Source organism: Phascolarctos cinereus, unplaced genomic scaffold, assembly GCF_003287225.1.
Source record: "Phascolarctos cinereus isolate Bilbo 61053 unplaced genomic scaffold, phaCin_HiC Scaffold_726;HRSCAF=1367, whole genome shotgun sequence".
Lineage (NCBI taxonomy): Eukaryota > Metazoa > Chordata > Mammalia > Diprotodontia > Phascolarctidae > Phascolarctos > Phascolarctos cinereus.
The window spans coordinates 422,299,251-422,321,051 of NW_027556098.1; the positions used below are offsets into that span (position 1 = coordinate 422,299,251).

The 21,801-nt window shown below is 56.4% G+C and overlaps 1 protein-coding gene across 1 annotated transcript; it reads left to right on the forward strand.

Annotated features, from left to right (window-relative positions):
• The first annotated feature begins 2,342 nt into the window (after positions 1-2,342).
• On the forward strand, positions 2,343-21,801 carry LOC110220192 (NACHT, LRR and PYD domains-containing protein 14-like). Its single transcript, XM_021004130.2, has 12 exons — positions 2,343-2,876; positions 4,042-4,165; positions 5,184-5,255; positions 7,438-9,121; positions 9,417-9,587; positions 10,915-11,082; positions 12,716-12,886; positions 16,930-17,100; positions 19,119-19,289; positions 19,507-19,677; positions 20,417-20,587; positions 21,456-21,801. Exons 2-12 carry the CDS (start codon positions 4,144-4,146, stop codon positions 21,595-21,597), a joined length of 3,114 nt encoding a protein of 1,037 aa, XP_020859789.1. The 5' UTR covers positions 2,343-2,876; positions 4,042-4,143; the 3' UTR covers positions 21,598-21,801.

Genomic DNA, 21,801 nt, shown 5'->3' on the forward strand with positions numbered 1-21,801 from the left:
GATCGCATCAGAAGAGGACGCAGCATGTGTCCACTCCGTGGGAAGGGCTCCAATCCTTGCCGGGCCTCTCCGCAACTTGGCCCGGACCAGCGCCCAAACTGCCCTGCTTTCCTGGCCCCTCTGAGCTTCCTCTGCTCTCCTGTCACTCAGAAACAGTTTCATTGACACTTTTATCTGTTCTTCTATTTCTGCATTGCTCACTACCAGCCACCTTGCTCTCTGTCCCAGGCCCTCAAAAAGCCACAGTGGGAGCCTCTTGGCCGGGTCTCTTGCCAAGTTTGCTTTTCTGCTTGATGAGCCTACTGTACATTGCCCAATCACCCCCCTTGGAAGATTTCACCAGTAGATCTCAGCTCCGAGTCAGTGGCATCTCTCCTAGCTGGGTGAATAATGCAAGGGTTTTCTCGGTCCTTCTGCCCTCCTTGACAACAGTAGGGTAAGTGATTTGCATTGGTTAAACTCCTGCATAAAATCACTGTTGTCAGGGCTGCAGTCATTTCTGCTGCCCAGTACCTGTTTTTTTCACAATCAGTCCCAGATCTCAATGGATTAGGAAGAATTGCTTTTGGTCTGATGATGGTCTTTTTCTAATTAGTCTTCATTTAGTTGTTTATTAATTCTGTCCTCTGGCTGACGAGTCAGTGCTTACTACGTGCCAGGCACCATGAAGAGAAAACATTGGTGGTGGGGAGCATTTACATACCCTTCCCCTCTTACTAGACCACCCTGGATGCCTAGGTCTTGGCTTTAGTGTAAGGGCAGGAAAAAACCTAATCCAGGTTGAATTTATCAAAAAGTATGCATCTAAGAAAAAAAAAATTACTATAATTCTACGTAGCTCAGAGCCCCCAGTTAGGGGAAATTCTAATATTTAGTAGACAGAGACGTTAAACTTCTGACTTGTTTTCTCTGTATCAATCCTAGCTGCTGCCTTTATCTCTTGAAATCTTCATTGTTTCCAGTGGAAGAATCATAGGATGAATCTCAGAAAAGTCTCTCAGTCATAGTTTATATGAAATCCTGTAGGGAGGCTTCATATACCTGTTAAAAGTTACGGGGGCAGCCAGGTGGCACAGTGGATAGAACCCTGGAGTCAGGAGGACCTGAGTTCAAATCTGGCCTCAGACACTTACTAGCTGTGTGACTCTGGACAAGTTGCTTAACTCTATTGCCTCAGAAAAGAAAAGAAGAAAGAGAGAAGGAAAGAAAGTTATGCTGGCTCAGTGACATATTGTTCCCAGACCTGTTTGTCAATCAGTGTGGGGGAAGGTGTCACCCAGTCTGCAACTAGGAAATTGGGGAGGAACTGAGATGCAATGACCAGTCCCCTTTTGCTGACCTGGACCTGTCTTGAAATGTCTTTATCTCATTATGAAAGTTATCAATAAAAACTGGCTCCATCTTGAAACTCTTGCTGATCTCAACTGATCAGCCTGTTAACATATTGCTATGTTGACCTTTTTAATAAACTTTAAAAATTCACCTTTTTCCGAGTTTTAACTTTTTCCTCTTTCTAAACACAAAATCTATGCTTAGATTTAGAATAATAAAAAAGTGAATTAAACATTTTTTTTCCTGGCAGGCTTATGGGTAAAACAGAGCACAGAATTTTGAATCTTGTTTGAATTCAGAGCCCACTGTTGTGGGCAGCAGAAATCAGTCTTCTAGAAAGCTGCTGAAGTCAAAAGCCTTCTACTACTGTCAAGGGACCAGCGCAGGGAGCACCTGCAAACAGCATGGGGAAGGAAGCGTGTATTTTAGTTGGGCTGGCTACACGAGGGAGGAATTATTCTGCGATAACCAAGCATTTTTATGTTTGTTTTTTGTTTTTGTTTCATTTTTTGTTTTTTTTTTTTTGTCTAGGCAATGGGGTTAAGTGACTTGCCCAGGGTCACACAGCTAGGAAGTATTATGTGTCTGAGTCCGGTTCCTGACTCCAGGGCGGGTGCTCTATCCACTGCACCTCTAGCTGCCCCCATGACTTTTAACAGGTATATGCACCACCTAGCTGCCCCTCTCTTTTTTGTCTTAATAACTAATAATAGGTAACAGGTATACGGTACCTACCACGTTATCAGGCCCTGTGCCAAGGGCTTTACAGGCATGATCTCATGTGAGCCTCAGAAGAACCCAGGAGGTGGGTGCTGTTATCATCCCCATTTTACAGATGAGGAAACTGACGCAAACAGAAACGAAATGACAGCCCAGAGTTACACATGTGGCAGGCATAACTGTATTTGAACTCTTGACGGGCCTTAATTAATGCGGGAAAAAAGTGCTTTGACTATTGGATGAAAGCTGTGACGTCACAGAGGGACCTTATTGTGATTGGCTGCTTCCCTGGGGTGGTGGGGAGGGCGACCTAAGACCAGTGGGAGTAGGGGAAATATCTTGGAGGGGGCGCTACCGAAATCATGCCAACCCATGAAATGACTAATGACAAAGTTACCACTAATTTTTTTTATTATGATCGCTAAACATTAGTGAGTAATTTACTAGTAAATGACCGAATAAAATCCGTGGTCTTCTCAGGGCCGGCCTCCCTCCCCGGCGTCCTCCTTTTGCGCCCTGGTGGACGAAGCCGGTGCTGCGCAGGGCCCTTTGGGAAGCATAGTTTTCCAGTGTAGGCCTGGAGGCGCCAGGCGCATGCGTTCTGCCTTCTGGAGGCGTTCTGCCCCCCCCCAAGGCCAGGCCCCCAAGACTTGGCCCACAGACCTCCTAGCGCGCAGGGGGAAGGGCTGAGGAGACGAGCGGGCGTGAGAGCCAATGGAGTAGCACTCCGGGCGCGAGGGGGCGGAGTCGTGATCAAAGATTTTCCCTCCTAAGTGGTGAGAAGAAGGGCGTCGAGCTCTGGGCTCGTGTGCTTCCGGCCTCGGGTGAGCCAGCCCCTGCCTCAGTTTCCCACACAGTCGCCCCTCCCTTCAGCCCCAGGTTTTCCTCCGACCCTTTGGGAGACTCCTCCCACACCCCTCTGTAAAGTAAGACGCCCCTCGAAGGGCCTGGCCTCGAGCCTCAGTTTACACCCCCGGCTACTTAGTCCTCAGGCCCGTGGAGACGGACCTTCGGGTCAGAGGCCTCAGTGTATACAGCAAGTGCTTAAGCAGGCCTCTCCTGTGTTCAGCAGTCTATCATCCCTTGTCTGTGCGTCTGCCCCGCTCTCCTCCCTCCCTCCTTTTCTTTCTCCTCCCCCCTTCTCCCCCTCCCTCCTCTCTCTCCCTCCCCCTCTTCCTCCCTTTCCCCCTCCTTTTCTTTCTCCCTCCTTCCTTCTCCCCCTCCCTTTCCCCTCCCCCTTTCTCTCCATCCCTCTCCCTCTCTCTCCCTCCCTCCCCCCTCCCTCCCCCTCTTCCCCCTCCTTTTCTTTCTCCCTCCCCCTTCCTCTCCCTCTCCCTCTTTCTCTCCATCCCTCTCCCCCTCCCTCCCTCCTTTTCTTTCTCCCTCCTTCCTTCTCCCCCTCCCTTTCCCCCTCCCCCTTTCTCTCCATCCCTCTCCCCCTCCCTCTTCCTCTCTCTTCCCCTCCCTCCCTCCTCTCTCTCCCCCCTCTCTTCCCCCTCTTTCCCCTCCTTTTCTTTCTCCCTCCCCCTCCCTCTCCCTCTCTCTCTCCCTCCCTCCCCCTCTCCCCCTTCCTCCCTTCCCCCTCCTTTTCTTTCTCCCTCCCCTTCCCTCTCCCCCTCCCTCCCTCCTTTTCTTTCTCACTCCTTCCTTCTCCCCTCCCTTTCCCCTCCCCCTTTCTCTCCCTCCCTCCCCTCCCCCTCTTCCCCTCCTTTTCTTTCTCCCTCCCTCCCCCTTCCTTTCCCCCTCCCCTTTCTCTCCATCCCTCTCCCCCTCCCCCCCCCTCTCTCTCTCTCTCTCTCTCTCCTCTCATTTTCTCCCTCTCTCCCTCCTTCATTCTACAGAGAGGAAGCAGGCCCAGGGAGTCCAGGGGATGCGCCTGAGCCTGGGCCTGGCCTTTTCGCTTTGCTTTCAGGGTCTCCAGTCGGCCTCAGCAGGCCCTGGAGCCCCCTGGCCCCGGGCCAGGCGGCTGACTCTCCCTCCTCCTCTCAGGTTGGCCTTCTGTGAGTCAGGTGACACCTTGGCTGCAGTGACGAAGGCCCCCGTGTCCCCTGGCCACCACCCAGCTGGGACGGGCCCCTCAGAGTCTGAGAGATGGAGCAGCTGCCGGAGAGAGGTGAGTGGCCCCCCAGGGGCCGGCCTGGCTGGGTGAGTGGGATGTCCGGGCCAGGCTGGAGGCCACCCCAGGTTCAGCACACCTTCCCTGCTGAGGTCGGGGGCAATCCCTTCCCCTCCGTCCCTTCTCCCCTCAGTCACTGCCTTCCTCTCATCTTGGGGGGGGCCTGCTCTGCCCTGTGCCCCCCTCTCCTTAGCCTTCCCTTCGCGGCCTTGCCTGGGCTGTCCACCTGACCCACGGCTCCCTGCGGGACTTGGCTCCCCGGGCCTCAGTTTCCCCATCTGTGAAGGGATCCTGTGCCTGGATGGGCCCCCTCCTCTTTGCCTCCTGAGGCCGGTCGGCACCGGCTGTGTGGAGTATTTGTTACTCCTGTCTGCCTGGTTCGCTCCACCCGGGGGGATACAAACCTGCTCTTGTTTCTCCATTACTCGGCTCCTCGGCTCTGTCATGTCTTCTGTTTGGCGCAGGCGGCCACCTCCCCGGGGCGCCCCTTGTGTCCAGATCACAAAGAATGCTGCCGTAGCCTGTTGGTCCACGGGGAACCCTGCTCCCTCTTGACTCCATGGGCTGGGTTGCTGGGCACGGACACTTGAGTGATTTTCTTTCCGTAATTCCACATGGGACTCCAGAGCGGTTGGCCCCCGCGCAGCTGCACCAACAATGTATCAGCATGCCTGTCCTCCTGCGGTCCCTCCGGTGTGGGCCATTCCCATTGTTTTTCATCTCTGCCATTTTGCACCTTACTCTGGTTGATTCAGAGCTTGTTTTCACGTGGTCCTGCCCCCTCGATGTTTGTGGGCTTTGAACCCTGGCCTCTCCGGGCTTTGGGTCTGGATGCTCTATCGACGTTGTACCTCATCCTGCCTCACTACTCATGATGGGCCCCGTCAAATGAGCTCATGTGTGATGGGGTGAATGGAAAGGACTTCATGGGGTTCAAAAAATCCATCTTGGGAGCCCAGGATGGGGAAGATGTAGCAAGATTCATGGCTGTCGATGACCTTTCTTTGGTTCACAGAGACCGCTGAGATGCAGGGACGGTTTGGAGCCAGCTCGAGAGAGAAGGACAGCGAGCCAGACGAAGACTCAGGTGAGTGGGGACGCTCGTCAGGATGGGGGGCTCGGGCCTTCGGACTTCTGGCTGCCTTGCTCCCCTCTCCACGCTGCTGCTGCACCCGGGACCCTCCCCTCCCCAGCCTAGTCACCATTCTCCCCAGACGGGCTGGGCTCAAACTGACCTTGGTGGCTGCTGGGGTCTTTGGGGCCTCAGTGGGGCAGGACTGGTCGTAGGTGTGCTTAGGAACGTCCACCGCTGGGGAAAGGCCGCTGGCCCAGCTCCGAGGCCGCCCCCTCTCTGATGGAGCCAAGGGACTTCTGGCCTGGCTTTGGCCTCGGGCCACAACGTCACCTTCCTCAGACGCTTCTTCTCTGTTGCTTTGGGTGTCGGGGTCCAGGCACCAGCTGCTGTAGAGTGAGGGAGGCCCCTCATCAGCTGGGCAGGGAGCATGGCCAGGCAGGTGACATGTGGGCCGGTGTTTTACTGCCACAGTCGGCTGTGGATGGCTGCCCTCACCCCCATTAACAACCACTGCCGACCTATGCCTGCCCAGTGTGAATGAACTTCGTGCTCTTAACTACCCCCACGGCTACCTACTGCCAACTGCCACCGCCACTGCCACCTCCTACCACTAGTGACCACTGCCCTACTGCTGCTGGCTGCTCTTAACCCCCACTCCTGTCTGCTGCCTCCAGTAACGCTCCTACTCCTGCTGCCCGCTAGTACCTTCCATTACTCCTACCGCCACCTAGGACCATCACTGCTGACTACTGTCACTGCCATTACTGCACCTAGTACCGTGCTGACTACTACGACTGACTCTCGTAACTGCCACACCTGCCTGGCATCACTAGGAACACCACTGCCACCACCACAGCTGCCTAGCACCAGGGCTACTCAATACAGCAACAACCGCTGCTGTTGCTTAGACCCACGACAGACTGCTGTTACTACTGTTAACTGTGCATCACTGCCACTGTTACCTGCTACAAAGTGCCGTGATTCCCTCCTCGTCAGAACTGACGGCCATTACTATGACTTCTATTGCTGGCCGCTTCTCCCACCTATCACTAGTAGCGCCCCTGCTACCCACTCCTGACTGCCATTCTTACTGTCACCTAGCACAGCCGCTGTAGCCACTGTCACGGTTACCTGGCACCACCACCGACTGCTGTCACTGGTCATAGCGCTGCCCCTGCTGACTGCTGTTCCCTATACCTGCCAGCTGCTGCCAGCCTGTAACTGTGCCTGCTGTCATCTCTGGCCAGGCCCCTCACCAGGGGAGGGCCGAGCCTTTTCCCCAGTGTCCCTCGAGCAGGGGCCCACGGTGGGCAGGACCCAGCGCGTGGACTCACAAGTCTTAGTCTCAGGTGTAGACCCTTTACTGCTTAGGACCGTAGGACGGAGATGTGGTTGGGATGCTGGGCATCGTTTCATCCGGCACATTACAGATGAGGAAACTGAGGCCCAGAGTGGGGAAGGGACTTGCTCTAAGTTACAGGCAGTAAGTACCAAGTGCTCCCATATCCAAGGGAGTAAAATGGTAGTGATGGAATTTGAACCCAGATCTTTGGCCTGGAGGCAGCAAAAGGGCGCCACAGAGCATAGAGCATAGGCCTTGGGGTCAGGAAGACCTGAATTCAAATCCAGCTTCAGATGGTCATTGACTAGCCCTTGCCTGCCTCAGTTTCACCACCTGTAACGGGCATGAGAATAGCACTGAGGCATTTTGGGAACCGTCGCTGGCTGCTGTGATGGTCACCCCCCTCAGCCTCACAGCTTGGGGTCCTCAGCCCCCTCCTGCCCGAGTGGATGGTGGCCACACTTGAGGCTTTAAAATCCCTTTGCTTAAGCCAGCCCCGTGAGCGTAGGGGCTCGGGTGGGCGTCACAGCCTTCGTGCGATGCCTGAAAAAGCTGAGGCTCAGCTCACATGATCGCCCACAATCACACAGCTCTGTCCGTGAGCCCCTGTGACCTCTGTGCACAGATTCCTGGGGATATGGGAGGGGTCCGTGGACCCCAGCTAAGAGCCCCGGTCTCTGGGGCCCCGAGATCTTAGCTCTGTGGTCTCGGCCCTTGCTGGCTGTTTTGTCTGGGACAAGACGCTTGTCTTCTCCGTGGGTCAGGGCCTTGGCTGGGCTGGGGCACTTCAGGGGAGACCCTTCCCGCGTACCCGCCATAACCTGTGTCTCTCTTGCTCTCTCCTCGATGCAGATGACAGGCGGCGATACCGAGCCTGGGTGGCGGAGAAGTTCAGCTCCTCGAGGGCCGAAGACTCGTGGCCTGCAGAGCAGGAGAACTTTCTGTACGGACCCGTGACTCTGCTCCTCTCCCGCACCTGTGCCAAGGTCAGGGTGGTCGTCGGAGGGGAGGGCTCAGAGCTCCCGCCCGGCGAAGGGCTGCCCTTCAGTGAGATCCCTGGCCAGGCTGGGCAGCTGGGGGCGATGTTCCAGCTGGACGATAAGACCGAGCAGCGGCCCAACACCGTGGTCCTGCAGGGGCCCATGGGCATCGGCAAGACTGTGCTGGCCAGGAAGCTGATGCTGGACTGGGCCCGTGGGCGCCTCTGCCGGGACATGTTTCGGTATGTCTTCTACTTCAGCCTCGGAGAAATGGATGGGACGGCCGAGAAGAGCATGGCTGAGCTAATCGTCAGCCAGTGGCCTGGCCCGCCAGTGCCCGTCCCCGAGATCCTGTCACAGCCCCAGAGTCTCCTGTTCATCATAGACGGGCTGGAGGAGCTGAGGCCCTTCCTGGACGAGCCAGAAGCCGAGCTGTGTCGGGATGGGGCCGAGCCGCGGCCGCTGGCCGGCCTCCTCCAGGGCCTGCTCCGGAGAAGCCTGCTGCCCGAAGCCTGCCTGCTGCTGGTTGTGCGGCCTTCGGGCTGGGCCTGCCTGGCACGCTGGCTGGGCTGCCCTCAACTTGTCGAGGTCCTGGGGCTGTCCAAGGCCGACCGCGAGGGCTACTTCCACAGGTTCTTTGGGGACAGGGCGAGCGCGCGGGCTGCCCTGGCCGCCACGCAGGACAATGAGACGCTGGCCACCCTGTGCCGGGCCCCACTGGTCTGCTGGCTGATCTGTACGGGCCTCAAGCAGAGGCTGGAGGATGGAGAGGACCTGCGCCAGGGCCCCCTCACGGTGACACATCTCTATGTGTCCTACGTGACCAGCCTGTTCCGAGGCCACGCCCCACCCCACGAGGCCCAGCTGCAGGCTCTGTGTCGCCTGGCTGCCGACAGGGTGCTGGTGCACGCCACGAGCTTTGACGGCAGCGACCTGGAGAGGCACAGGCTGGCCGCAGCCGACCTTGAGCCCTTCCTTGCCACACACATCCTCCTTCGGCGGGGGCGTGGCTACTCCTTCCTCCACCTGACTCTGCAGGAGTTTTTTGCCGCCCTGTATAGCGGGATGGAGGTGACGCAGAGCCCATCAGTGGCACACACCATCCACGATCTCACCATGGAGCTGGAGAAGTACTCAGGGGTGGACACCAGCTTTCTGAGCCTGGCTGTGCACTTCCTCTTCGGCCTCTTAAACCCTGAGTGTGTGAAGCTCCTGGAGGCGGAACTGGGCTGCCGCCTGTCCCCACGGCTGCGGCGGGACCTGCTGCTGTGCGCAGCAGTGTTTAGCGGTTCCACCACGCCTTCACTGCGCGCCCTCTCCCTGCACCACTTCTTCTTCAGCCTGTATGAGACGCAGGACAGTGCCTTCGTGACGGAGGCCATGGACCACTTCCAGGACCTGCACCTTGTGCTCTGGAGCAAAGTGGACCTGCTGGTGTCCTCCTATTGCCTGCACCACTGCCGCCGGCTGGAGAAGCTGGTGCTCCATGTCCAGAGGGAGGTCTTCCCTGAAGATCCAGACGAGGAGCTGCAGGCCGGCTCCCCGGTCGAGCCAGGGTGAGTGCTAGCCCCTGCCCAGCCTGCACCTGGGCCTTCTCCCGGGCCCCCGGGCTGTGGTAGGTGGCTCAGGGCTCAGAGCCTGTGCTGTCTCTCTCATCCTCTCCTGCCTCCATTTCCTTCCCTGTAAGATGGGGATCACGCACAGGGACCGAGTGAGCTGATGTGTGTGCTGGGTCAGTGCCGGTCATTCTCATTCTGGCTTGAGGCGGGCCCTGGACTCGGGCCTCCCACATGGTGAAGCTGGTGCTTCCCTTGGGCTAGTCGTCCAGCTGTCCATTCTTCTCTCATCCAGGCCCCAGGCTTCGGACCTCACTGCCTCTCGGTGGAAGGCCCTGTACTCGGTGCTGAGCCTCAATGCCACCCTGCGGGAGATGGAGCTGAGCTTCTCCTCCATGAATGAGCCATGCATGAAGGGCCTGAGCGAACAGCTGGCGCACCCAGACTGTCACCTACAGAATCTGCGGTGAGCCCCTGAGGGCGTAACGGGGCGTAGTGGGGGCGAAGGACGGGGACAGGGCGGGCTGTAGACGTGGCCAAAGGTGGGTGACCATGCAGGACCAGAATTAGGAGAAAGGTTAGGGCTGGATGTGCTTATCAATGATCCTGGAACCTGCGGAATGCCAAGATGACTCAATGAGAGAGGAGAGTATGGAGGGAGAAGAGGAGGGGCCTGGGGCAGAGCCTCACGCTGTTTGGGGGGGAGACTCGGCTGGTGAGCAGCCAGGCAGAGAATGAGCATTGGTCACGGCTGCGGGGGAGGGGGAGAACCAGGAGAAAGCAGCCGCTGGGGCTGGTCAACGGGAGTGCAGCCGTTGAGCAGGCAGGAGGAGGAGGATGGGGAAGGGCCATCCCATTTAGCAGTCAGGAAACCTCTGGGACCCTCAGGGAGAGCAGGCTCTGTGAGCGGGAGGTGAGGATGAAGCCAGCCATTGCAGACAGCTTTTCTAGGCATTTGGCTGGACAAGGGGAGGGATTGGGTGAGGGGTGGGCAGAGAGTGACAGAATCTGGGGACGTTTTTAAAGATTGCTTGGTGAATTTGCTGGGTATTCACACCACCCTTGTTCGGAATCCCTTGTTTTTCCTCTTCACTGGAATCACTACCCTCTGAATCTTCAGTTTCCCATTCTTCCTGGGGTGACTTCTACAGAATTTTCATCTATGGGTTCCTGTTGGAAATATCCAAATTGAATACCTGTCTGCCTGAATTCCTCATCTGTAAAATAAGGATTGTAGTAGTACTTACCTCTCAGCATGGTCGTGAGGATAAAATGAAGTAATATTTGTAAAGCGCTTTGCAAACCTTAAACTGCTCTATATTCTGGTCCGTCTGTCCTTCCTTCCTTCCTTCCACTCTTCTTTCTTTCCTTCCACCCTTCCTTCCTTCCTTCCTTCCTTCCTTCCTTCCTTCCTTCCTTCCTTCCTTCCTTCCACCCTTCCTTCCTTCCTCCCTTCTTTCCTTCCTTCCTTCCTTCCTTCCTTCCTTCCTCCCTTCCTTCCTTCCTTCCTTCCTTCCTTCCTTCCTTCCTTCCTTCCTTCCTTCCTTCCTTCCTTCCTTCCTTCCTTCCTTCCTTCCTTCCTTCCTTCCTTCCTCCTTTTCCTTCTTCTAGTTGTTGCCTGGTCTACCTACAGCTTTTGAAAGATCCCCAAAAGAGATGAGTGGAACTCACCTTGGAACTGGGGTGGGCAGCATTGTGGGATCAGTGGGAGAAGAACTGGGCCACTCTAGGTAGGGCCTTGGTGGAGGCCAGAAGGAACGACTGTGCCCATTTCTGGCCTTCCTCTGCTGCAGGGTCAGGCAGACTGCCTTCGTCTCCTTTGCCTGTGGGGATTTCCTGCTTGCTCTCATCGGACACCGGCATCTGGTGGGCCTTGATCTGGACCTTCTGCTGGGGGATGATGGGATGAAGCTGCTGTGTGAGGCCTTGAGACACCCAAATTGTAACTTCCAGTATCTGAGGTCAGCCTTCCATGAGGTCCTTGGCACCTTCCCCCTCGGGCCGCTGCTCCCTCTTCTCCATTCCGCAGATGCTGCCCCTCTCCTCCCCTCCCCTCCCCCCCCTCGCTCTCGCTCTCTTGCTCCTGTATCTGATCAGTGAGGGTGTTTGAGGGAGAGTCCCTATGTATGTTAAAGTCCTCTAGGGTGAAGGCAGGAGTTGGGGAGAAGAGCAATATTGTGAGCCAGGGACCAAACTCATCGAGGAAGGAAGGGGACACAACAGCTCTCAGGATTTTGACTGGGTGGGACATATGACTGGCATGAACCGCAAAGTAGGAGAGGCTACTGAGGGATGGAGGAAGGGGGAGAACCTGGAAGCAGCTCAGGGGAACCTTGACCAGTGAGCCGCGGAGAATGAATGAAGGTGCGGCCAGTTCTGGAGAGGGCAGCCAGGGAGGCTGTGTCTTCAGGGAGAAGCCAGGTTTCAGTACGAGTGGATAGATGGAGTGGGAGAGGAAAAGACTGAAGATGAAGCGAAGGAACAAGCATGCCAGAGGGCACAGTGGAAGGGCTGGCTGGAGTTAGGTTGAAACTTCGGGGTGGGAGGTCGCTGGGATGGGGAATCAGGTGGGAGGGAGTAAGTTTGGGTCATAACCTACAGGAGCTGAGTCACTGGGATGTGAAGGGTATGACCAGGTGTGGGAATGGAGGGCACCCCTCTGCCCTCGGAGGACAGGCACAGCAGGAGGTAGGAAACCTGCAGTCAGGGGGAGTGCCGCTCTGCTGTGCCCTGTGGGGAGACTGGGAAGATGCAAGGCTCAGGGCACCCTCGGTCTGAGGTCGTCTCCCTTCGGAGGCTGGCCACGCGGGGGCAGCAGGAAGCATCAGGTGGGCAGGGAGCTGGGGGCTGAGGTCTGGGTTCAGAGTCCAGCTTTGATAGTGACTCAGTGACAGTGACGGTTTGTTGCCTCTCGCGTGGACGGAGCTGAAGCTGGTCGTAGGGGGATGGCGTCCTGCTCTGCCCAGCCCCGGGGCGCCTCCCCGGCTCTGGTCCTCTTGTCATACTGGTGCTTTCCGCTTCTCTCCTTCCTCCTCAGGCCGAGGCATCTTCTTTCCTCTCTCAGCTCTCTCCTTCCCTTTCTCCAGTGCTCTCCAGTGTCTCCTTCCCTGTTATTCACCTGCTGCCTCCCAGTCATCTGGGCTCTGCTGCCCACTCCTTCTCCCTTTCCTGCTCCTTCTGTGCACAGGACAGTCGTCTCTTTTTAGGGGAGAAATAGAAACATGGGGGGAAGGGACGAGGAGAGAGCTGGAGGGTAGGAGGGAGATGAGTACAGACAGAGGAGAGACACAGAGAAAGGACGCAGAGGAGAGAGATGGGACAGGCAGAGGAGAGGGACATAGAGGAGTGAGACAGGAGAGAGACGGAATGGAAATGGAAAGGAGGAAAAGGGAAGGAGGAAGGGAGGGAGGAAAGGAAAAAAAATAAGAGGGAGAGGGAGGGATGGAATGAGGGGGATGGGAAGAGAGACGGGAGGAATGGGAAAGAGGGAAGGAGAGATGAGAGAGGGATGGGGAGAAGCAGGGGCCTATGGGGGCAGGAGGAGAGGGGAGGTGGCCTCCATGACGCTCTCTCTGCCTTGCCTCCCCCACCAAGGTTGAAGAGCTGTGCCCTCACTGAGGCTTGCTGTCCAGACCTCGCCGGGGCCCTCACTTGTAACCAGAGCCTGACCCATCTCAACCTGGGGGGCAATCAGCTCCTGGACGGTGGCGTGCACATACTGTGTGAGGCCTTGAGCCAGCCTGAGTGTCACCTTCAGAAACTGGTGTAAGTGGTTGCCCCTCCTTCCCTTTCTGTCTCGTCAGGGTTGCTTGGTGATGTCATCATCCATTTTACAAATCAGTTTGTAGGCTGGCTTTGTGTGATAGCCAGGCTTGAGAGGGGCTGGGGGCTGCTGCCTCTCAGGCTTGTCTCCAGGGCTGTGGGAACAGGGATGAGGGCTTGATTTGGAGTCTCAATATCAGGGTTTGAGACTCCTCCTTGGTGTGACGGTGGCTCTCCCTGCCTCCCCTGGAGGTCCTGTGGGAGGGGCTGGGTGCCATGTTTGAGGAAGAACACTGACAAGTGGATGTGTGTCCAGAGGAGAGGGTCTGGGGTGCTGAAGAGCCTTGGGGTCATGCAGTGAGAACATTGAGGATATGAGGCTGCAGTGGGAGGAGGGAGGGAGAGCTGTGGTCAGGGCTGGTATGTGGAGGGAGGTCTGGCCTTGCTCTCCTTGGCCTCACAGGGCAGCTCTGGGGGCAGTAATGGCTAGAATACTAGGGAGGCAGCTTGGGTCGGTCCAAAGAACTTCTTGATAATCAGAGAATAGTGGCATGGTTCACCCTGTAAGGTCATGAGCTTCCTGTCACGTGAGGTCTTCTAAATGACCCTGGCCTGACCTGTTGGGAGCACAGCACACCGTAGCACAAGGAACTCTCAGATCCAACACAGAGGGGCCTTAATCATGTGGGGTTCAGGAACAGGCACTGCTTCCTCCCCAGCCCCAGGCCACAGAGCCAGGGCAGCCCAAGTGAGGAAGGGAAGGGAAGTAGATAAATAATATGCATGGATTTGTTAGTTTCTCATTTAAGTCAAGGTATTTCAGGTTTATATTTTATGATCTCAGAGTCCTAGATTTTAGCATCAAATGCAAGTGGTACCAGTTCATCTTCCAGATACTTGAAGAGTAGTTTTCAGTTAATTTATTCCCACAAAAATAATTCAGACTCATAGGAGATTGTTTTTGGTTTATAAATTTTTTCTAGTTCCTAGACCTGTGCCTGGGTGTGATGTTCCAGAGTGAGGAACAGTTGCAGGCCCTAGGCTGCATACTGATGGAGGAGCGAGTTCAGAAGCCCAGGAGCAGAGCAGGGTCACTGCTCCAGGGTCCAGCCCAGTCTGGAGCCTGCAGTGGAATAACCAGGACAGGAATCCCGGGCCAAAGGGAAGCCAACGGCTCTGTGGCTCTGACCCAGCAGAGCCTGACAGCTGCTGGCAAGATTGGAGTCCAGCAGCATCTGCATACTCTTGCTTGACCAAAACCCAGGTGAGGAACTTGCAGAGCTCAGACCGGGGGGCAGCAGTCAGACTTTCCCCTGCATCAGACACCTTTGGGAGGCTTGGAAGCTGGCCTGTCCCTGAGATTCCAGAAAAAAGCAGCCACAGGATCAGTGCAGACCATCCCTGTAGGAGTGTGGCAAAGCTTGGCCCTTGCATGAAGTCCAAAATCTAGGCTGGAAGAATAAACCAAAAGGAAAAAAAAGAATCCTACTAGAAAAAGCCATTGTGTTGGGAGGGACGCTCCAGACACAAACCCAGAAGAAGAGAAGGACCCCAAAACATCTACAAGTAGAGCCTCAGGAAACAATAGCAACAGCACAGTCGGGGCACAAATGTAGTTCGAATTCCTGGAAGAGATGAAGCGCGGGAGCTGTTGTTGTTTTTTAAAGAGTTGAAAATGTTTTTTATAAATGAAATGAGAGCACTGGCAGAAAAAAGTAGAAAAGAACTGAGAGCTATGGAAGAAAGAATTAGGTGATTGACAGCTGGGTATAAGAGGTACAATACCTTGCACAAAAAACAAACTCCCTGAAAATTAGAATGGACCAGATAGAGGCCAGTGGCTCCATATGGCCACAAGAAATATTAAAACAAACTAAAAAGACTGAGAAAAATAGAAAAAATGTGAGCTATGTCATAACAAAAACAACTGACCAAGAAAACAGACCGACACAGTTTAGCAGCCATCATTTTTTAGGAGCTGAGAGCTTGGAATACGATATTCCAGAAAGCAAAAGATATGGGCTTCAAGTCAAGAATAACTTACATGACAGAACTGAATCTAATGCTACAGGGGAGCAAATGGACCTTCGGTGATATGGAGGACTTCCGAGTATTCCTGCTGAAAAGATCAGAACTGAATAGAAACTTTGAGTTGCAAACACAGGAGTCAAGAGAAACATAAAAAGGTAAACATAAACAAACAGTCATAAGGGACTAAGCAAGGATAAGCTGTCTGAAGTCTGTAACGGAGAGAGAATTTCTGTGTCCCCTCAGAACCCTGTCATCATCAGAGGCCACAGAGGGGAGTTTGATTAGACAAGGCTTGTTCTGTCTCGATGTTATTAAATATGGATAGAAAGAGGGGAAGAGGAACACAGGACAGGAGAAGGGAGGGGAAGGGAAGGGAAAGTCGTCTCACATAGTCAGGATGCGCAAGTGGTATCTCCAGACGGAGGGAGCAGTGCAGAGAGTGGCTGCACTTTCATCTGAACTGGTGAAAGGAGAGAGAAGTGCACATGCACACATGGGTGTGGCAATGCAGTTCCCTCAACAAGAGAAATAGGAAAAGGAGGAAGAGAGAAGGGGGAATGAGTGGAGGTTAGACTCAGCCCTGGGCAAAACAGTTGTTAAGGATGTACAAAAATACTTAGAGCGGCTCTGTTTTTGGTGTCAAAGAACTGGAAAAGGAGGCTGCCCATCACTTGGGCAGTGGCTGAGCCAGCTAGAGCACCTGGGCGTGATGGAAGGCACGGTGCTGTAAGAGATCGTGGAGGGCACGGTTTCAGAGAAACCTTGAAGACGTGTATGAACGGGACTGGGAGAACAGTTGATGGAATAAAGCAGTACCACAAAGAATCAACTCCCAGGAGCTTTGAGCTGCATCGCAATCAGCCGTGACTCCAGAAGACCGGCGATGAAGCGTGCTTGGATGAGGCTAGTGTGGACATTGACAATACACGTTTGTATGAGAGGTTTTGTTTTTCTTACTGTTTTCAAGGGGGGAGTGGAGGGGAGGGAGAAAAGGTGGGTTTTTGCTGATTAAAAAAAAAAATGAAGAAAGAAACCAGGATAGACACCACAGGGTTTCAGAATAGCAGATGTCCTGAAAAACGGGAAGAGAACAGGGCTGCAAACTAACAGCCAGTGAACTTGACTTCGATTCCTGGAAAAATTCTAGAAGAAATCACTGAAGGGCTGGCTGGCTAAAATCTAGAGCCAGGAGCAGTGATGACAAGGAACCGGCCTGGCGGCACCAAGAGCAGGCTCCACAGACTCCCTTCAGCTGCCTTTCCCTGGATGGTGGCCGAGCTTCAGATAAGCTACTTCCTGCTCTTCTTGTAGAGGAAATGTGCACTAGGTGATGACACAGCCCATCGCTGGCTTGTTGGACAGACTCATAACATCGTTGACCCTCACGGCTGAATCTGACCCTCTAATTTTACAGATAGGGAAACTGAGGTCCAGAGAAGTGTTGTCTGGGGTCGCAGAGCCAGGATTTCAACTCGGGTCTTCCTGACTGTTGAGATCTTGGGCTGCATTAAGAGGGGCTCCTCTCCTGGGAACAGGGAAGGGATGGCCCTTCTCGGACCCCAGCTGAAGTAAGTCCAGAGAAGGACAGCTAGGGTGGCGATGGGGGGCGGTCACAGGAGTGGGACAAAAAGGCTGACGTTAGCATCTGAAGGACCCGTGTGGAGAAGGGGTCGTGCTGGTTTTGTCTGACTGTAGAGGACAGAATCAGGAGCGATGGGGGGAAGCTGCCGAGAGGGAGGTTTGACGTTGGGCACATCTTCCTTAGCAGGGGGCCGGGCCTCCCTCTTTGGGGAACCAGAGGCTGGACAACCACTTGTTGGGTGGTCTGTCCCCCCCCCCCCGTAGGCACTGCCTCCCCTTCCCCTCCTCCCCTCCTCCTCGCCTTCACCTTCACCTTCGTGTGTGCCTACTCAGGCTTCCCTCCTCCTGGAACCTTGCCTGATTTTCTCATGGCCCGCTTCCCCCAGTGGAAGGCCCAGGGTCATTTCCCACCTCTGTGTTTGTGTCTCTTGCAGGTTGGCGGGGTGCGGCTTGACAGACAGTGCTTGCCAGGATCTCTCTGGTGCTCTGACCTCCAGCCGGAATCTGACATGTCTGTGCCTGGCCCACAACAGCCTTCGCGATGATGGCGTGAAGATCCTGAGCACGGCTTTGAAACTCCCTGAGTGTCCTCTCCAGAGACTGACGTAAGCCGCCCCGGTGGTCTCCTGGATGGAGGAGAAGGGCCTTGAGGGTCTTGTCAGGAATAGGGGCAGGGCATCATTTTCTTAAGTGTTTGTACTCATCTGTGCGAATTGTGGGGGCCCCTCTTCACCTCTTCAACCCCCGCCCCCTGCTGCCGTGCAGTCCTTGGCCTTAGGTCGTCACTGTTGTGTGATATGGTTTGGGAGGTGAAGGAGAGACACTGTGGCAAGCTGGAGCGCGCCGAGGAAGGAAGGACAGGAGGGAGGGAAGGAGGGAGGGAAAGAGGAGTGAGGAAGGAAAGAAGGAGAGAGGGAGGAAGGATGAGAGGGAGGGAAGGAGGAAGGGAGGGAGGAAGGACAACAGGGAGGGAGGAAGGATGGGAGGGAGGAAAGGAGGGAGGGAGGAAGGATGGGAGGGAGGAAAGGAGGGAGGGAGGGAGGAAGGACAGGAGGGAGGGAAAGAGGAGAGAGTGAGGAAGGAAAGAAGAAGAGCAGGAGGAAGGATGAGAGGGAGGGAAGGGAGGGAAGGAAAGAGGAGAGAGGGAGGGAGGAAAGGAGAGAGGGAGGAAGGACAGGAGGGAAAGGAGGGAGGATAGGAGGGAGGGAGGAAGGACAGGAGGGGGAGGGAAGGAGGAAGAAAGGGAGGGAGGACAGGAGGGAGGGAGGAAGGACGGGAGGGAGGGAAGGAGGAAGGGAGAGAGGGAGGAAGGACAGGCGGGAGAGAGAGGGAGAAAAAGGCAGGCAGGGAGGGAGGACTTTTTAGCCTGTGCCTCATTCTAGGTGCTGTTCTAAGCTCTGGAGAGGCAGCTGAAAATGTGCCTCAAAGAGCTGGTTTTCTAGTTTGGGGAGCCTCACTCCAGAGGGAGACAAAAAGTGTCAGTCGAGGTGGAGGGAGGAGGGTGACGGGGCCCAGCAGGAGGCTGTGGCTTCAGAGAAGGGAGGGAAGGAACCCGGCCAGAGGGGAATGAAGGCAGCTTGGCCTGGGCCCCTCTGCAAGGGCAGGCCCCAGGGGCCAGGGAGTGAAGCATCCTCAGGACGGGGCAGAGCTGGGAGGCGGCCTGTGGTAACTGGGGGCTGTTTGGCCTGGTGGTCCTTGGGATGTCTCCTGGAGGGCACACCAGCCACGGGGGCCTCCGGGGAGGCCGCAGGGATCCACAGGGTGCCGTGTTCTCGTGGGCTCTGCAGGCTGGAGGACTGTTCATGTTGTGCGGTCGGGCACAGACTGCCCTCCCTCAGGCATGTAGTCCCACTCTTGGCTTGGCAGGTCATTCTGGTAAGGGGCTATCTGGTTGCCTGGAGCAGGCATGTCCCTCTGTTGGCTTGGGGAGGCCTGCTGCCACGTTGTGAGTGGTGTGTAATGGCTGGGGCCTGTGTGGACACGTCTTTATAGTGAAACCCAGGGCAGGTGGGCCATCTTTGGCTTCAAAGGGGCGGGGGTGGGCCGGTGGGCCGCGGTACCCGGGGAGCCTTTCTTCACTGCCTCTGTTAAGTCTGCCTGCCTCACCTTTCCCTTCCTGAAACCTGGAAGTCCGGCCCTCCAGTGACACCCGGGTGGAAGGAAGAGGGACAGGCCTCGGGTGCCCGGACCAAGGCTGAGCGAAGGGGGGAGCTGCAGAGCCTTGGGCTTGGAAACTCGCTAGCAGTTAGGGCTGGCCAGCCTCCCCAAACACGCCAGGGGTGCTGGGGATTCAGAGGCAGGTGCTGCAGTCCTGAGCTAGAGGGGTCCTGGGAGGATGGCGGACTCAGGAAGTGCATGTGTGTGTGTGTGTGTGCGCGCGCACGTGTGGCTGTGTGTGTCTCTGCATGTGCACTGGGTGTACGTGTGTCTCTGTGAGCATGCATGTGTGTGCCTGTGTATGTGTGTGCACATGTGTGTCTGTGTGCATGTCTCTGTGCATGCACATGTGTGGTGTCTGTCTACGTGTGGCCATATATGGATGTGTGTGGTGTGTCCACGTGTGTCCATGCCGATTTGTGGGTGTCTGCCTGTGTCCAAGCCCGTGTCCATCCGTGTCCCACAGGCTGTGGAGCTGCGGCCTCACGGCTGCAGGCTGCCGTGATCTCTCCGCTGCGCTCCTCAGCAACAAGAACCTGACCCATCTGGACCTGGGGGAGAATGAAGTGGGAGATGAAGGCATGAAGCTGCTGTGTGCGGCCTTGGGGCAGCCGCAGTGTTGCCTTCAGGCCTTGGAGTAAGTGCCCGTTCTCCTCGGTAGTCATTCAGCTCCTTGTGTGTGTGGAGGCCGTGGGCACTGCCCTCTCGCGGGGAGAAAGGATGTGTGTACGGCCGGGTGGCGGGTAACCGGAACAGTGACTGTCAGCACAATCCTGGGAGGGAGGAGTGGATTTTAGAGCTGAGGAAACCGAGGCAGGCAGAGGTAAAGGGACCTGACCGGGCCTCTTCCGCAGCGTCCTGGTCTGCTTCCTCACCGAGGCCTGCTGTCAGGACCTCTCGGACATGCTCATCCTCAACCAGAGCCTGCGGAGCCTGAACCTGGGGTACAACGCCCTCAAAGACGAGGGGGTCAAGCTGCTGTGTGATGCCCTGAGACACCCCAGCTGCCAGCTCCAGAGGCTCGGGTATGCCGGGGGAGCCTGGTGGGACCCGGGCCTGCCGCCCGTGGGGTTATGTCTGACCAGAGGGGGATGCCACCAAGACTGTGAACCCTTGGAGGGTAGGGCACCCGCATGCCCGCCTTTCTTCTGGAGATTCAGATGAGGTAGAATCAGCATCCCAGAACTGAGGGGGACCTTAAGGGACAGGAGGAACATGCAGGTGTTCTCCAGCCATGGAGCCTCCCCTTGGCTCTCTGGTAGGGAAGGGAGGAAGGTCAGGAGACTGGGAAGAGGGCAGCCTCATTACTGGAGAAGCAATGGGGAGCCCCACACAGGTTTGGGGGGAAGGCGACGAGTTCGGCGTCAGCCACGTTGACGTCAGGGTGCCTTGGAGACAGTTGGATGGCACCGTCCCGCAGGCAGGCCAACAGATGGGTCAGAGGGGCGAGATCTGTTTTTGGGAGTAGAGGGGACAGCTGAAGTCTTGGGAGTGGATGAGCCTCCCAAGAGGAAGGGCCAAGGGGGAAGGAGGAGGGTGGAGAAGGCCCCCAAAGAGGAGAGGGAGCTGCTCAGGGAGGATGTGACCCTGCACATGGACTGTCTTAATAGATGAATAGCGACACCAGGCAGCTTGTGGAGGAGGGGATGAGTGTGTGAGTGGGGCCTCCAGCCTGAGGACTAGCCTCCCTGCCGCTGGGTTCCAGTGCCCCGCCCCTCCTGGGCCGGCTCATTTCCAGCTGCCCTGCTTGTCTCCCTCTGGTAGGCTGGAGAGATGCCAGCTGAATGCTGCTTGCTGTCAGGATCTCTCCTCCGTTCTCCTCTGCAATCCGTGGCTGAAGAGTCTTGACCTGGCCCAGAATGCCTTGTGGGATGAAGGCGTGAGGCTGCTGTGCGAGGCCTTGGAGCAGCCTGAATGCAGACTGCAGATTCTGGCGTAAGTGCCCCTCCTGTGGGGCTCCCTGGGGACATCCCCCTTCAATCCCTGGGGTCCGAGAGCCTACCCCAGCAGGGCACAGTGAGCTAGAGAGACGGAGAGCTGACCGGCTGGCAGCAGCCTGTATCCTGAGGGGACCTCCCAGCTTAGTCGGGGGGGCCGTCAGCCTGCCGACGATCAGGTCCCCCTGCATCTTTGGAGGGGGGCCATAGTTACGCCCACCACCATTCCTCTTTGGCGGAGTGTGGTCACTCTTGTGGAGGCGCCTTGTGTGAGGAGAGGGGCTCTTGCCATCCGTCCTTGGAGAGCCATGAAGGTGCACACTCAAGGTATCGGGCCAGTGAAGAGAAGCCTGGGGGCTGGGCTCTATGGACGACCCCATGCCAAGCAAATGAATGGTTCTAATTGGCACTGTTAGGGAGTTACCCACACAGATAAAACACAGAAATAAGAATGATGTAACTGTCCTTGTGGGCTGACCCAGAGACGTCGCTCCCATCTGGCCTCGGCCTCTGAGCCTAGGTCTGGTGCCTGCGGCCTCTCCTGGGCCGGCTGGGAGACGTGTGCCCAAGGGGGCAGAGTCCTGTCAACTGGACCACACACGTGCCTTACCGAGGAGGAGACTGAGGCCCTGATTGAGGAAGGGGCTTCCCCAAGATCACATAGCAAGTTACATGGTGGAGCTAGCCCCTGGGAAAAACCTGGGGCAAGGCAGCCTGGCATCCAGGGCCCAAGTGAGTGGGAGGCAGGGGTGCCTGGGGGGTGAGGGCTTGGAGCTCGGGCCTTAGGAGAGGCCATTCCATGCTGTGGACACGGCACCTGGCACCCAGTAGGTGCTTAGTTGATAAACCTTTTGCTCCTTCCCCAGGCTGTGGAGGGAGGCGTTCAGCGAGGACGCCCAGCAGATGCTGAAGGCGGCCGAGGAGAGCAAACCGCACCTGGTCATCACCGGCGACTGGTACAGTCACGAACCGGAGGAGTATGGTTTTTCCTGGTGGCTGGAGACCTGACCCGCTCCCCCTTCCTCAGTCTGTCACAAGGGCCCGTGGGATGAGAGGGCCATGGCGCATGTCCGCCGGGGGTGGGAGCCGCATGCACCCTGCGAGCTCCCCGGGCCTCCGGGCTCCAGCCCCCATCAGCCACACGGTGCCTACATCCCTCTTCCCTCTGGACACCTTTGCGCATGAATCAAATACAGACTGATTCTCCCTCTG